Here is a 14,561-nt window from a genome sequence, read left to right as displayed (position 1 = left end):
TTCTCAAAGAAAAATTATTCTCAAACGAAAGATAATTATTTCAATTATTTATATATATATAGACATTAAAAAATTCAACAGAAAGAATTTTTATTTCCAATTTATCGCGGTTGAAAGAATTTTGTGAAAAGAAAAAAAAAGAAAATTATTTCTAGAAAAAAAAATGTAAATTATTTTTTGACCGCGATATTTTTTTAATTTATAAAAATAAATAATTTATTATATAATTATTTATTGTTTTAATTTAATTTATTATTTTGGGATTTTACAGGTAAATTTATATACATATAAAACTTTTGGAAAAAAAATGTAATTAAAAATTTTTAGGACCAAATGAAATATGTGGAGATTGTTTTTTAATCGAAAAATTTATTCTCCTCGGCGCATGAAAAAGGAAGTAAACTCAATGGGGCAGTTGAAGAGAGTCGTAAAATTTTGTGGACTGTAAACTATTGCCTACAAAACGCTGATCGAAAAGTAAAAAAAAAAAAAAAAAATACCACGTGTCAGAGATTTAGCGGATTGAGCAGGTTTTTCACTTCCTTTCAAATCGTGATAGGAAATGAAAGCCTTTTTTTGTGGCTTTGTTTAATAGTTTTCAGCATTAACAACTCAAGTTATCTTCAATTTCTAAAATTGTTCTGTAGGTATTTGAAAACTCACTTTTAAAATGGAAAAAAGGAAAAAAATTTCAAATTAAAAAAAATTGTATTCGAAATTTCTATATAATTTAAAAAAAGATATTTTTATTATTTTTTAAAAATTATTTTTAAAAAAACTACGTTTTTCAAAATTCACACTTTGATAATTTTATATGTGCAAAAAGATAATAAAAGGTGACAACGAAAGTTTTCTATTATTTTCTCACAAGAAATATAATTTTCTTTCATATAAACTAACTTTCAAAGTTTCTTTTATTGGTTTCCTGTTTATTTTAGTCTGCGCTCCATTTTCACAGTACTATTTTTCTTTTCTGCCATTCGCGATTTTTGTTAAGTGCGCGTTCTGACCTGTACATTTCTATAATATACAAAATCGGATACAGTGAAAAAAAAAAATTTTTTTATTTGATTCAAATACTTGATTACTTTGAATCAAATAAATTTTTATTTAGTGTATAAAATAATTAGGGTTATTTCACCTTACCGACTGATGGTAAAAAAAAACTTGAAAAATAAAAATATAAAAAATTACCGACACAGAAATCTACCTTATCGACTGATGGTAAAAAAACTTGAAAAATAAAAATATAAAAAAATTACCGACACAGAAATCTACCTTATCGACTGATGGTAAAAAATCCTAGAATCCGCTTTAAATTTTTTACCATCCGTCGGTAAAGTAGATTTCTGTGTCGGTAATTTTTTTATATTTTTATTTTTCAAGTTTTTTTCACCATCTTGTTAATTTTTTTTTAAACCATTTTTGTATATGAAATATTTGTTATTCTTTGTGGATTTGAAACAGAAATAGAAATGAGATTCTTATTTATAATTAAAAACGTAATGAACGATAAGAAATTCATCAGAAATTCAAATAACTTGGAGAGAGAGAGAGAAATTAAGATTTATTTGTGAAAATAGAAATTCTAGCGCTCTTTTCTGATCAATTTCTTCTAATATCAGAAAATAAAGGCAAACTCGACAGGAAATTGAATTGATGTCAATCGAGCAAACCCATGCAAACGGAATATAAAACATTATTCAACCAAGTTTGGGTGAATCTTTCTATACTTTAACAATAAGGTCACATCTCTGTAATATACATACTTTAAAAAAAAAAAATTTAATATTTTATTGATTTAAATAATAATAATTATTTGTATTGATAATAAATTTTTGATAAAAGTCAAGTAAAAAAAATTATTTAAATCAAATAAATCTTTTATATAATTTCAATGCACTGAAAACAAAATTTATTTAATTTAAATACTTGATTATTTGACTATTAAAAATATTCAAGCGGTTCAATAAATGCCCTAAAAGTATTATAAAAAAATTTTGACATTTTTGAAAATTTTTTAATATCAATAAAATGTATATTTTAGGAATTATTTTTAACACAAAAACCAATGGGGAACCGTTAAAATAATTTCTGCGTAAATTTTTGTGTTTACTATTCTCTAGATTCTCATATATTCTTCCTGTATACGGAAACAAAATCCATGTCGTCAGTTTGTTTGGGTTTTTTTTTTTATTTCACATATATAAAGTGTCAAGTGCCCTTATATATTTTTTCTTTTATAAAAAAAAAAACCACCAGTTTCTTGTGTATAGTAAAAAGAAAATGCATCAGCACCGTCTACTTGTATTAGTTTTTTTTTTTTTTTTTTTTGACCTGGCTGTAATTTTACACGCTTTGGTATGCTCTTTGACAGAATTTCACACAAAGTATGGTATATAAGTATACGTATATATATATATAGACATATATTGAAGACGAAGTGCTTGAAGCTTAAAGCTTTTGAGTTATATAACCTAAAGGGCAAGTTTTACCCTTCTTTCAACAATAATGTGTCAATTTTCTTCAAAGAAAAATAAAAGAAAAAAAAAATTTCTCCCACAGGTGAGAGAAAAATATTGGAATTTTCTAAAAATCACTCACGAAGAATTTTTTTAAAACTGATATTAGTTTTTTTTATACTATATAGAAAAATATTATTTACCTAAAAAAAAAACGTATTAGTACTTTAATTAGTAGTATAAACCAATTTTAGTCAGACATGTATAGCGGAACAAAAATACAGTGGAGAAAATATAGTTTGTTGCGACTTTAGTAGTACAAGGGGATTATAGTCAGACGATCACTTTCAAGCGCAGTGAGATAAAAAATAAATTCTTGGATCTTATTTCAAAAATTATTCATTATATTTATTTTTAAATTCAGTATATTCTATATCTTAAAATAAAAAATTTATTTATTTATAAATATTTTTAATTTTTTATATATTTTTATAAATATTTTTTTTTATTAATAAATAATCGCTTATTTTATTTACGAAAAAAAAAATTCTAAAAAAAGTGTTTACAAATTTCATATTTTTTTTGTAAAGTTTCTTTTTTTTTGCAATAATAGAGAGACAAAAGGTCTTTTATAAATCAAAATACCACAAACTAGATTATATAGGTAAATGTAAAATTATTATTTTATGAGCAAAATTTATAGCCCAGAACAATGTTCTCTATATTGTAGATTTTATAATTAAAATTCGATTCGTATCTCGTGTATAGATAATTTTAGTTTGAAAAAAATTTTAAAATATATCTTTTTTTTTTTTTACTTTAAAAATATAATAAATAAATAAATCTAAAACTTATATTTATAATCACTTTTAATTCCCTTGCTTTTTTTTTTCTTCAAGTTTTCTCTCCTCTACACTTTTATTCTCTTGTTATAAAAAGAAAAGAGAAAATTGCCAGAAATTGACTTTAACTGATGTGAAACAAAAACTTTTTACTTATCAAAGTTAAGGTACCTTCGGTGCCATGCTAAATTTATATTTTATGAATGCGCCTCTCACGTAAAATTATTTCTATTTATAGCGATGAAAAAAAAAAAATTTTTTTTTCAGTAGAAACTTAAAAAGAACAAACAAACAAAAAAAAATTTCAAAACCCAGAAAAATTTGAAACTACTTTTTTCGTAACTATTATTATTATTAAATTGGCTCAACAGAATATTATGCACTTGATTTTTTATTATATTCTTAGAAATATTTATCATTTTGATAAAATAACAATAACAATAACAATAACAATAACAATAACAATAATAATAATAATAGTAATAATAATAGTAATAATAATAATAATAATAATAATAATAATAATAATAATAATAATAATAATAATAATAATATGATATAATAATAATGATAATAATAAATTGGAAGAGATTTAATATTTTTGAAATGTGTTTGAAAATGTCGGAGAAAATATAATAGAGAATGATTTACGATTATTATTTTTCATTTTTCAGCGCACAAGTCGTAGAATGCAAACCGGAAACGAAAAATCCTCGCGGTCCTGGCGGGCGGCCAGCGCCACTTTTGCGCTCCAGAACATTGCCTGCAATTGTCGCACCAGGCCTAAATATTTTGCAAGCACAAATCGATGCCCGATCCTTCAGTAAGTTACTAATAATCTTATAACCGCCATGTTAAAATTTTTGTGTCCCCCCCTTGACTGCAAAATTAAAAAAACAAAAAAAAAGAAAACTGATTGTCAATTTCCTTTTGATCGAACTTCCATAGAATTTTTATATTTCCTTTTAACCAAATATTCATTATAACCGAATCCGCGACTTAAATTTTCATCAAAATTTAAAAAAAAAAAAAATTGTACTTTCAATTTTTGATTCAAATACCGAAATTATTGGTACAAATGGTACAGTTTATTAAATTCAAATAAAAATTATTTGATTCAAGTAAATATTTATTTGATAATAGTCAAGTAACCGATTAGTTGAATCAAATAAATGTTTTTTTCAGTATACAAAAATGATTTGAACTCGCGTAAAAAGAAAATGAAATATCGTACAATTTTTTTCTTTTTTTTTTTTTTTTTAATAATTCGTACACTGTGAAATGTGTTATACAATAGTTCCATTATGTGAACAAATCGGAAGAGAAAAAAAAAGGATTTTGATAATAACAAACCGCACGTAATGTCCCTTTTTTTTATCTTATTTCTCCTTCTTCGATTGTATATATATATATCCCTTTTTCTCCTCCATAAATAGATCACAATTCAGGAAAGAAAATAAAAATAACCTTTTTTTTTCTCTTCCACCTTCTTGACCTTGCCATACAACCTTATTCGAGAAAATAAAAAAATAAAAAAAGCTAATCAAAACTCTAATCACTGATGAAATTTTGCAAGAATAATTTTTATGTTTCAACAATAAAGAAATTTAGAAAAAAAAATTTTTTTAAAATAACAATTTATCCGAATAAATTATCAAATATAAATTAATAAAATTACATGTAAATGTAATTGTAATTATATTCTAATCGCAAAATTTGATCAGAACATTTCTAGAAACTTTTTTCTGTTTTCGCACACACATTCACGTTTTTAATAAAATTATATATAAATAATTAATTTGATGTTTTTAATAGAATTAAAAATTATAATGAATTTATTTTGAATTTTCAATATTCATTTTCAATATTCAACTTATTGTGGAACTATGTATAATAAATTTATAGAGTTGTTTTTTTTTTCTTTTTTTTTTTAAAAAAAATTAATTCTGTTCACATGTTTCACGTTTTTTATATACTTGCACTTAAATATATGTTTTTCAATTTATATATATGTATACGAGAAACACAAAAGATATGGTTTAGCATATGTTTGAATAACCTAGATTCTAGTTTATGGGTTTATATACATATGCAAAACCAGTTCTTAGTGAGTTCACAATACAAAATCTCTTCAAATTCTAAATATATATATATATTTATGTAAAGCTCGAGAAAATTAAATAACATTAATTACGAAAATCAACTAACAATCGTGCTTGATTAAAATCAATTTTGAAGATAATTATATACTGTAACAGTATAAAACAAGTAAATCACTTGTAATCTAAAATTTTAAATCATATATATAGTATGGATTATTCAATTATATTTCATCCAAAGAGTCAATTTTTTAAATATTTTTAAATATTTCTAAATTTTTAATATTTTTAAAAATTATTTTTAAAAAAAATTTTTGCCATGATTTGCAATGTAATTAAAATCAAAATTTTAGAAAATTATTTGATATATTTATTATTTTTTATATTAGAAAAATTATTATTTTAATAAATTAATTATTACTAAAAATATAAATATAAATAAAATTTCCCGATTTTTACAACGAATAATTATAATTACCATAAAACGACCGATGTGATAAAATCATCTTTACTTGAATTAATTACAATGTTCAATCAACATTTTTCTAATGAGAAAAATAAATTTTCAAAGAAATTAAAATCTAAAAATTAATCTAAAAATAGACTACAAGGACTTTGGGTGAAATATAAGAAAAAAAATCAATTAGTTAATAATCATAAATTAAGAATTAAAGTTTAAAGAAAAATTCTATTTAAAAAAAAAAAATTACTAATTAAATTATTTTATGTTTTGTTGTCATCATCATCTTCAAATATAATTCTTGTATTTGTTTTCCTAACATAGCACCCAATACAGGTATCGCAGTTATTCCAACTTTTGGAGAAGACGCAATTTTGGGAAAACGAGGCAACACTGTAACACACTGTTCAAAACTAATCACTCCAAGAATTTCCTTCACAGACGACACCCTAGGTATATTTTTTTATATATATATTTACGCGAAACAAATATATATATTATATTAAAAAAGTTTTTCCCGCAACTGCCATGAATTTTGAAATAAAAAACATCAAAAAATAATTTTTCTACAAATTTCAAAAAAAAAAAAATGTTTATTGAATTTACCATTAAACGAATATTTAAAGCGAGCAATTAAATTCTCATTTTATAAACGTTAAATAAATTAAATTAATAATTAATTATATAATTATCTTCCTCAACTAAGCGTAATACCCTTACTAAAATCAACAAAATGTGAATTATTTGATAATGGATTATATACTCGATCAACTAATTAATTAGATTACAATAATATTGTAACAGAAACCGAAAATGGAATTTCATTTGAAAACTAAATTATATACAATTATTATACAACCATTGAGAAAAAAATTCCTTTTTTATATTTTTCTTTATGGTCAAAATTTATATATATATTATTTTCCCTATAAAAATAGTAATATTTATTTTCAATTTTACAAAAAACTTTTTTTTTTATACGAAACATAATTTTTCCTTGCGAAATATAAATTATGTTTCAAGCATAATAAAGACGGTAATGAAAATAATTTTTATCCTTGAAACCGCGCGCGAGATTCAAGAGATAAAACATGGACCGTATTTTATTCAGAAAAAATGTACCAGGTTTTTTTTTCTAAATGAACCACGAAAAATTAAATTATATAGTTTCATAAATGAAAAAACGTGACTCAATTCACTGTAATATGAATGAATTATTTTTTTAATTGAAAATAAATTAAAAAAAAAAAAAAATGAAATCTAAATTACAGTGAGAAATTTTTACTAATTTTTTACTTAGAAAAATATTTTTAAAAAAAATTAACAAAAATATTTTCATTTTTTTCTTATTAGAACGTCGCGTCTCAGATTTTGGACCTTCGAACAGAGAACAGTTCAAAGAAAGCTCAAGAAGTGGAAGATTAAGCACATCAAGTATCAGTGGTTCTCAGCCGCTCAATCGATTGGCGAGACTTTTAAATCAAAGACCCAGTTTTACCCCAAGCGATGACATTCCAAGGAGGCTTTCATGGGAAAGGTAAACGAGAGTATTTATATATTATAAAAATTTTTTTTTTTTTGAAAAAATAAATTTTTACATGCCTACTTTACGAGAAAAAAAAATATTCCCATGAAAAATGTTTTTTTTATATATATATATATATATAATAAGAAAGGGTTTTTTGTTTCTGAGAAAAAAAATTACCTATAGAGAAATTAATTAATAGAGAAGAAAGTTGTAAATAAAAAATAAAAGTTACATTCACAAAATCTTAGAAATGAAGTGAAAAAAAATATATATATAAGGAGGAGAAAATTTATAATAGAAACCTTGAATTAGGAGCGTTATAAAGAGAGAGAGAAACTTTTTATTCAGAATGTATAATGCGATCCACCGCTACCACTGCAGTCGCGGAAGCTTTAATTTGCAAATGGAAGGGTCTATATAGAAGGAATAGGAGGTATTTTAACGGGTGTGTTTTTGTATAAAAATAGCATCTCTCGAACGTGAATTGACGATTACTAAAGCGTAAACCAATTTTTCCTTAAATTCTACTTCACTAATATAAAAAAAAAGTTGTTTCCTTTCTTAAAACAAGCCTAAATTATAAATAAAATATATTATATTTACAAAATTTGTTAAATTAAAAATATTTATTAAGAATTATTTATTCTTAATTCAAGAATTTTCTTTAAAAACAATATATTATTTATAAGAAAAATAAGAATATAAAATATTCTATCAGAAAACAAAAATATTTTTTTTTTTTAATTTTTATATTTATCAGATAAATTGAAATTTATTTCTATATAAATATTTATATATTATTTGTTGTTTTATTTATTTGTCAATATATTAAACAAAGTCCTTAAATTTCTTTTATGAATTAAAAATTTGTATTATTTATATTGAAACATTTTAGTTCTATTTATTCTCAATATAAATAAAAATAATACAAATGTGAATAAAATATAAATAATATTCAAAAATTAATAAAATTCTAAATGCTTTCATAAAAATAAATTGGTTTTTAATTTTTATCATTTTTTTTTTTTCATCAACTATTTCAATTAACCAGAGAAATATAAATTCAAAAAAATATATATTTTGCATGTAACATATATATAACCGACGTAAAATATGTCATATTTTATATATATATATATTTTTTTTATTATTCTGTTTCAATGATGAATTGTAATTGAGTGGCAATATACAAATAGATACATATACTAAAATTTTATTCGCGATAGTAAATGTCAGAGGAAGATGAATTTTGTGATATATAGTACATATATACATAAACGCTACACAAATATGTATCAAGTGATCATTAATTATATTAGAGAAATATAAAATTATTCTATATTTTCTATTTAAATTGATGCAAAAAAAGTATCAGTAAATTCACACTTCGATATATCAAAAAAAATGAATCCAATTTAGAATTATTAATCAATAATATTTTTACAGAATAAACATTTTGGGAAATAATATAAAAATACTATATAATCAAATATAATTTATGTTATGCTAATAAATTTCTTGGAATTATATATCAATTTTTTTCTATATATATATATATTTTAATATCGAATAACGTTATATATTTGACCTCAAGTAACGTACATCCGAACAGGAAGAAACTCCATTTATAGAAGAGATGAGAGATATAAGAAGGCTTTTATTTTTATGAGATTCTCGACCTTTATTGCTCTTTTTGAAATTAAATAATCGTTCTAGACAAGAGTGACTCTGCACTTCTTAAGTAAATAATCTCATTTAAGAAGACGTCAGAAGAAACTAATTTGATAAGATTAAAAACCATCTGCGAATTACTAACTTCTCATTCCCTCTATATATATATATATATATATGCCATAGATTTTAATATTTTCTATGTGTCTAACGCCTTTCAATTTTGATAATAATAAATTCAAAAGAAATGTAAAAAATAAATTGCAAAATAAAGCGATGAGGAAAAATACAACAATTAATTCATCTCGTAATTATATAATAAAAAAATAGAAAAAAAAATAAAAAGGAAATAAAATAAATATTTGAAAAGTGCAAAGTAATTTGAAAAAGACTCTTTAGTGTCTCTTAAAATTAGAAAGATTTTCGAATGCCATGTACAACTATTTGAAACCATTTCACGAAACGATTTGACCTTATAAAAAAAAAGTTTAGGATAGCGTTTTCTCGATTAACGCTATATCTATATATCTATAGTGAAAGCGACAATTTTTTTTCCCTATATTGCTTTCGCACTTATCCAAAGGTTCTTAACGTGTCCCTATCGTTAAGACGGATACTGAAATCCGATGAAAGAAACGATCTGTGCGAGAAAAAATGTGAAAAAAATAAGAGGAAAAATAATAAGATGGCTATTGGTTAGAGTAAAGACAACAATGCTTTTGTGAAGAGTTCAAATTGCAATATAATGGAAATCTCATACCTTTTTTGCGAAGACTTTTCTATACATTTTTCTATTCCTTTAACAATATATAAAAAAAGATAAAAAAAAAAATATTCATATATTTTTGGTATATTTTCTAAAAAGAAAAGATCTTTTTTATATTTATTTAAAAAGTATATATATATGGTTTAGAAAAAAAGGCAAATGGAAGCAACAAAAGTCATAAACACGTATATACTATATGGGCTTTAAGGCAAAATAGATGTAAACCGGAAATGGTGCTTCACGATAAATGATCCCTGGGCGTCCTAAAGTCATTTCCGTTTTCCATACAAGTCTCGAGAATTTCCACGAACTACTGAGATTTACTTCTTTAAATTGCTTCTCGTTTGATCGTTTCTATCTTACTTTCGCTAGATGCCAAAGTTAATAAAGATTCAACCGATGGCTTCAAAATGTAATTTAAATTTCCTAATAGATATTATTTCATTTATTTTTCAGGAAAAAAAATTCTATTGTTTTTATTTTCTCAAAAAAAAATTCATTGAAAATTAAAACTATTAGAATTTTAAAGTTACAAAAAAAAATAAATATATGTTTATCCGTACTATATTACAAAAAGTAATTATTTATTATATATTAAAAAAGGGGGGAAAAAAATTGCAAATAAAAATAATTAGGAGCAAATTTTTTTATCGTTAACGTGAATCTTTTAACTAATTTATGATTATTCCCTTTAACGATAAGCAAATGCTTCTAAATCATGCGATTCATTGCAGAAAAATGGTTTTAATAAAAAAAGAAAATTGTGTCAAAGCAATTTTGCATAATTAACATTTTTTATAAAGAATAATCAGAAATTATAAACTGTTGAATTTCCTACAAAGTGCATCAGTTATTTCTACAAATGTATATTTGTCATTTTTCTATACTTGTTTCAAGAAAAGAATATAAACTTTTTTCAGCCTCTAAAATATCTATATAGAAAAATTTTCCAACGAGAAGATAATTAATTTTTTTTCAAAATCAATATGTGAAAATAAATTTTTTTTTTTTCTTTCTTTAAAGACGAGATTGCAGCAGCACAAGCTCGTGTCTTCCAAGAAGTGGTTCCATCGATAGTATCGCGGAATGGGGCCTGATTGGTGGAATTGGAGGAATCGGAAGTACACAGGGTATAAATACCGGAAGTACTTATGGACTTTTTATTGAACCCGTTCCACCTCCTCCACCGCGAAGAAGTCCTAGTCCACTTTTGGGGGCTCGAGGCGATAGACTCAGCCTGGTTTCACCTAATATTGGCAGAAGGGTCAAGGGGCATCGTGCAGTTATTAGTAAGTAAGAATAAAAAAAAAAAATTCACTGCACATACAATTCTTGTTTTACATTCATAAAAAAATTTCATTTAAAATATTCAATTTAAATTAAATACACGGAGAAAAAAGAATTGTTGTGGTTACTAAAAATTAATTCCACACAACAATTCCGGATTGTCAATATATAGAATCATAGCAGTTCTATTTGTTTTTGAGACAAAAAAAATTGTTAAAATGGGATTGTTATTAAATCTATTCGGATTGTTCGGTGAACAAACATAATTGTTTGATGAACTCTCTAAATTTGAATCAGTGAAAAAGTCACTGGTCTCAAATCAGTCGCTAAATTCTAGCTATTTAAATCAGAAATATTTCACTGATTTTCAGTCAAAGTAATTGATTCTCCAGTGAAATGTTACTGTCAGTGAAAACCACTGATTCAAATAGCTAGAATTTAGCGACTGATTTGAGACCAGTGACTTTTTCACTGATTTATATTTAGAGAGAACAAAGAAAATTGTTATGAAATAACAAAACTAAATTGTTAAATCGGCAATACAATTTGTTTTAATAACAAAGCTTTGATCCGTCTAATACAATTTGTTCAGTTTCTTCGCCTTTTAAAATAATCGATAGCAGATTTCCGTATAGGTCATATCACCAGTTTCATTTGCATTAAAATTTGTGGAACATGCAGCTTCTGAATCAAATTCTTTGACCTGATACCAAATAATTATTTTGCATTGAAATTTGTTGTTAAATAATATTTAATATACATTTTGTATTTTTTAAGGTGAGGTTATGTTCAATAGTAACCGAGTATAAATTTACCGATAAACGATGAAATTGTCTCTTCATCCATTTACTAAACTTACAATAGATTTCTCACTTTAACCGGATTCATTATTTAACAGCACTTTGTCATTTTTTAAAAAAAAACTAATAATAAAAGCAAAAGTGGCACATGTGCCAGAAGTAAACGACGCGACAATCTGCACGCCAGTTTGCGAGAATTTAATATGACCACGTGACATGGAACAATAAACTTGTCAGCTGAACAAATCCTGATTGTTCCATCAGCAATCAACAAAGAGTTTGCTTCTGTAACTGTACAGAATTACACTAAAAAAAATTGCTAACCCCCGTATACGAGGAATTGACTAATTTGCCTGGTTACGAGAGGAACCCACTAGGCAATCTTGGTCAAAGTTGATTTCGACAATTAGTCGGAATGACTAGGGAAGCTTCACAGAAAATTATAAGGTACACGGAGAGAAAAATCTGCCTTTTATAGTATGAAATAGATTGCTGCTATTTTTCTTTAAACTTTTCATACTAATAGAGCAAAGATTTGAGAATTTTTAGGATAGTATTTGTCCGTACTAAAAGAGCATAGTATATATGCTTCTATAGTACAAAACATGTAGTTTAATAGCAACAACGCCATGCGAAGATCGCACATAACATCATCCTACTATGTTTGCATAAGTTCTATGCTTTTTCGGGGATAGACTCTTGCAACTGGCGATTAGGCCACGCCCACCTTTACTGAATTGGAACTGCCCTAATCGCCAGTTGCAAGAGTCTATCCCCGAAAAAGCATAGAACTTATGCAAACATAGTAGGATGATGTTATGTGCGATCTTCGCATGGCGCCGTTGGATTAAAAGTATAATAAGTATGTAATAAGAGGCTATATGACAAACATTATTAGCATAGACAAGTTTCATGCTAAAAAGACATACGATTGTACTATAATTACTCAAATTTCATGTCTATATAGCATAGAAAATTTCTGTGCATTAAATGTAAACCTTTCTATACTATAAAAGGCAGATTTTTCTCTCCGTGTACATATTAAAATAAGGTGCAACGCTTATTATTTTAATCCAATTTTGCTTATTTTAATGCCAAAATGGATTAAAAAATAAGCAAAATTGTATTAAAATAATAAGCATTGCAGCTTATTTTAATGACTTTTAATTTTCTGTGTTATCAGAATAACCAGGTATCTTAATCATCACGATTATACTTTACAAAATAAAGATTCATTCCAACGAGAGAAAGAGATATATAGGTGCGTATAAAAATTTTGTCATCAACTCGTGAAATTGATCTTTGAAGAGTATTTTTAATTCTACAAATCCCACACTTTATATAGAATATTAAATTCAAAAAAAAAACGGGAAATGATCCTTTATGAATATTCGTGCTTTTAAATTTCAAATATGGATTACACGGGGATTTATTTTTCATTAATCAAATCGAAATAATTTCTCAATCCACTTAAACATAAAAAAAATATATGGAAAATCGAAAAATTAAATATTTGAGATAATCGTTCGGGAATACAGCCAAAGTCTTTAGCAAAAAGTAGCGAACAAAAAATGTATAGCGCACTTTTAGATTGGTCCAGCGGATGCTGAGCTACACTGGAAAACAAATTTGGAAAAATTTCCGAAAAATTAAATTCGCGAGATAATCTCTCGGGAATAATGCCAAAAAATTGAGCAAAAAGTCTCGAACAAAAAATGTATGGGGCACTTTTTGATTGGTCCAGCGGATGCTGAGCTGCTCTCAAAAAATTCTGGAAAAAATTTTCGAAAATTAAAATTTGCGAGATAACCGCTCGGGATTACCGCCAAAGTCTTTAGCAAAAAGTAGCGAACAAAAAATGTATGGCGCACTTTTAGATTGGTCCAGCGGATGCTGAGCTACACTAGAAAACAAATTTGGAAAAATTTCCGAAAAATTAAATTCGCGAGATAATCTCTCGGGAATAATGCCAAAAAATTGAGCAAAAAGTCTCGAACAAAAAATGTATGGGACACTTTTTGATTGGTCCAGCGGATGCTGAGCTACTCTCAAAAAATTCTGGAAAAAATTTTCGAAAATTAAAATTTGCGAGATAACCGCTCTGGATTACTGCCAAAGTCTTTAGCAAAAAGTAGCGAACAAAAAATGTATGGCGCACTTTTAGATTGGTCCAGCGGATGCTGAGCTACACTAGAAAACAAATTTGGAAAAATTTCCGAAAAATTAAATTCGCGAGATAATCTCTCGGGAATAATGCCAAAAAATTGAGCAAAAAGTCTCGAACAAAAAATGTATGGGACACTTTTTGATTGGTCCAGCGGATGCTGAGCTACTCTCAAAAAATTCTGGAAAAAATTTTCGAAAATTAAAATTTGCGAGATAACCGCTCTGGATTACTGCCAAAGTCTTTAGCAAAAAGTAGCGAACAAAAAATGTATGGCGCACTTTTAGATTGGTCCAGCGGATGCTGAGCTACACTAGAAAAGAAATTTGGAAAAATTTCCGAAAAATTAAATTCGCGAGATAATCTCTCGGGAATAATGCCAAAAAATTGAGCAAAAAGTCTCGAACAAAAAATGTATGGGGCACTTTTTGATTGGTCCAGCAGATGCTGAGCTACACTCAAAAAAATCCTGGAAAAAATTT

The 14,561-nt window shown here is 25.5% G+C and overlaps 1 protein-coding gene across 4 annotated transcripts in view; it reads left to right on the top strand.

Annotated features, from left to right (window-relative positions):
* LOC127289823 (uncharacterized) overlaps positions 1-14,561 on the top strand; it is a 116,631-nt gene that overhangs the window by 41,684 nt on the left and 60,386 nt on the right. For all 4 annotated transcript variants that reach the window (XM_051318017.1, XM_051318018.1, XM_051318019.1 and 1 more), the window contains exons 3-6: positions 3,979-4,127; positions 6,188-6,316; positions 7,217-7,400; positions 10,852-11,117. In XM_051318017.1, coding sequence (XP_051173974.1) covers positions 3,979-4,127; positions 6,188-6,316; positions 7,217-7,400; positions 10,852-11,117 — 728 coding nt within the window. The remainder of the gene's footprint in view (positions 1-3,978; positions 4,128-6,187; positions 6,317-7,216; positions 7,401-10,851; positions 11,118-14,561) is intronic.

The sequence above is a fragment of the Leptopilina boulardi genome, unplaced genomic scaffold, assembly GCF_019393585.1.
Source record: "Leptopilina boulardi isolate dan_hultmark-lab unplaced genomic scaffold, ZJU_Lbou_2.1 LbouV2_51, whole genome shotgun sequence".
NCBI lineage: Eukaryota > Metazoa > Arthropoda > Insecta > Hymenoptera > Figitidae > Leptopilina > Leptopilina boulardi.
This window is presented reverse-complemented; position numbering and strand designations above follow the sequence as displayed.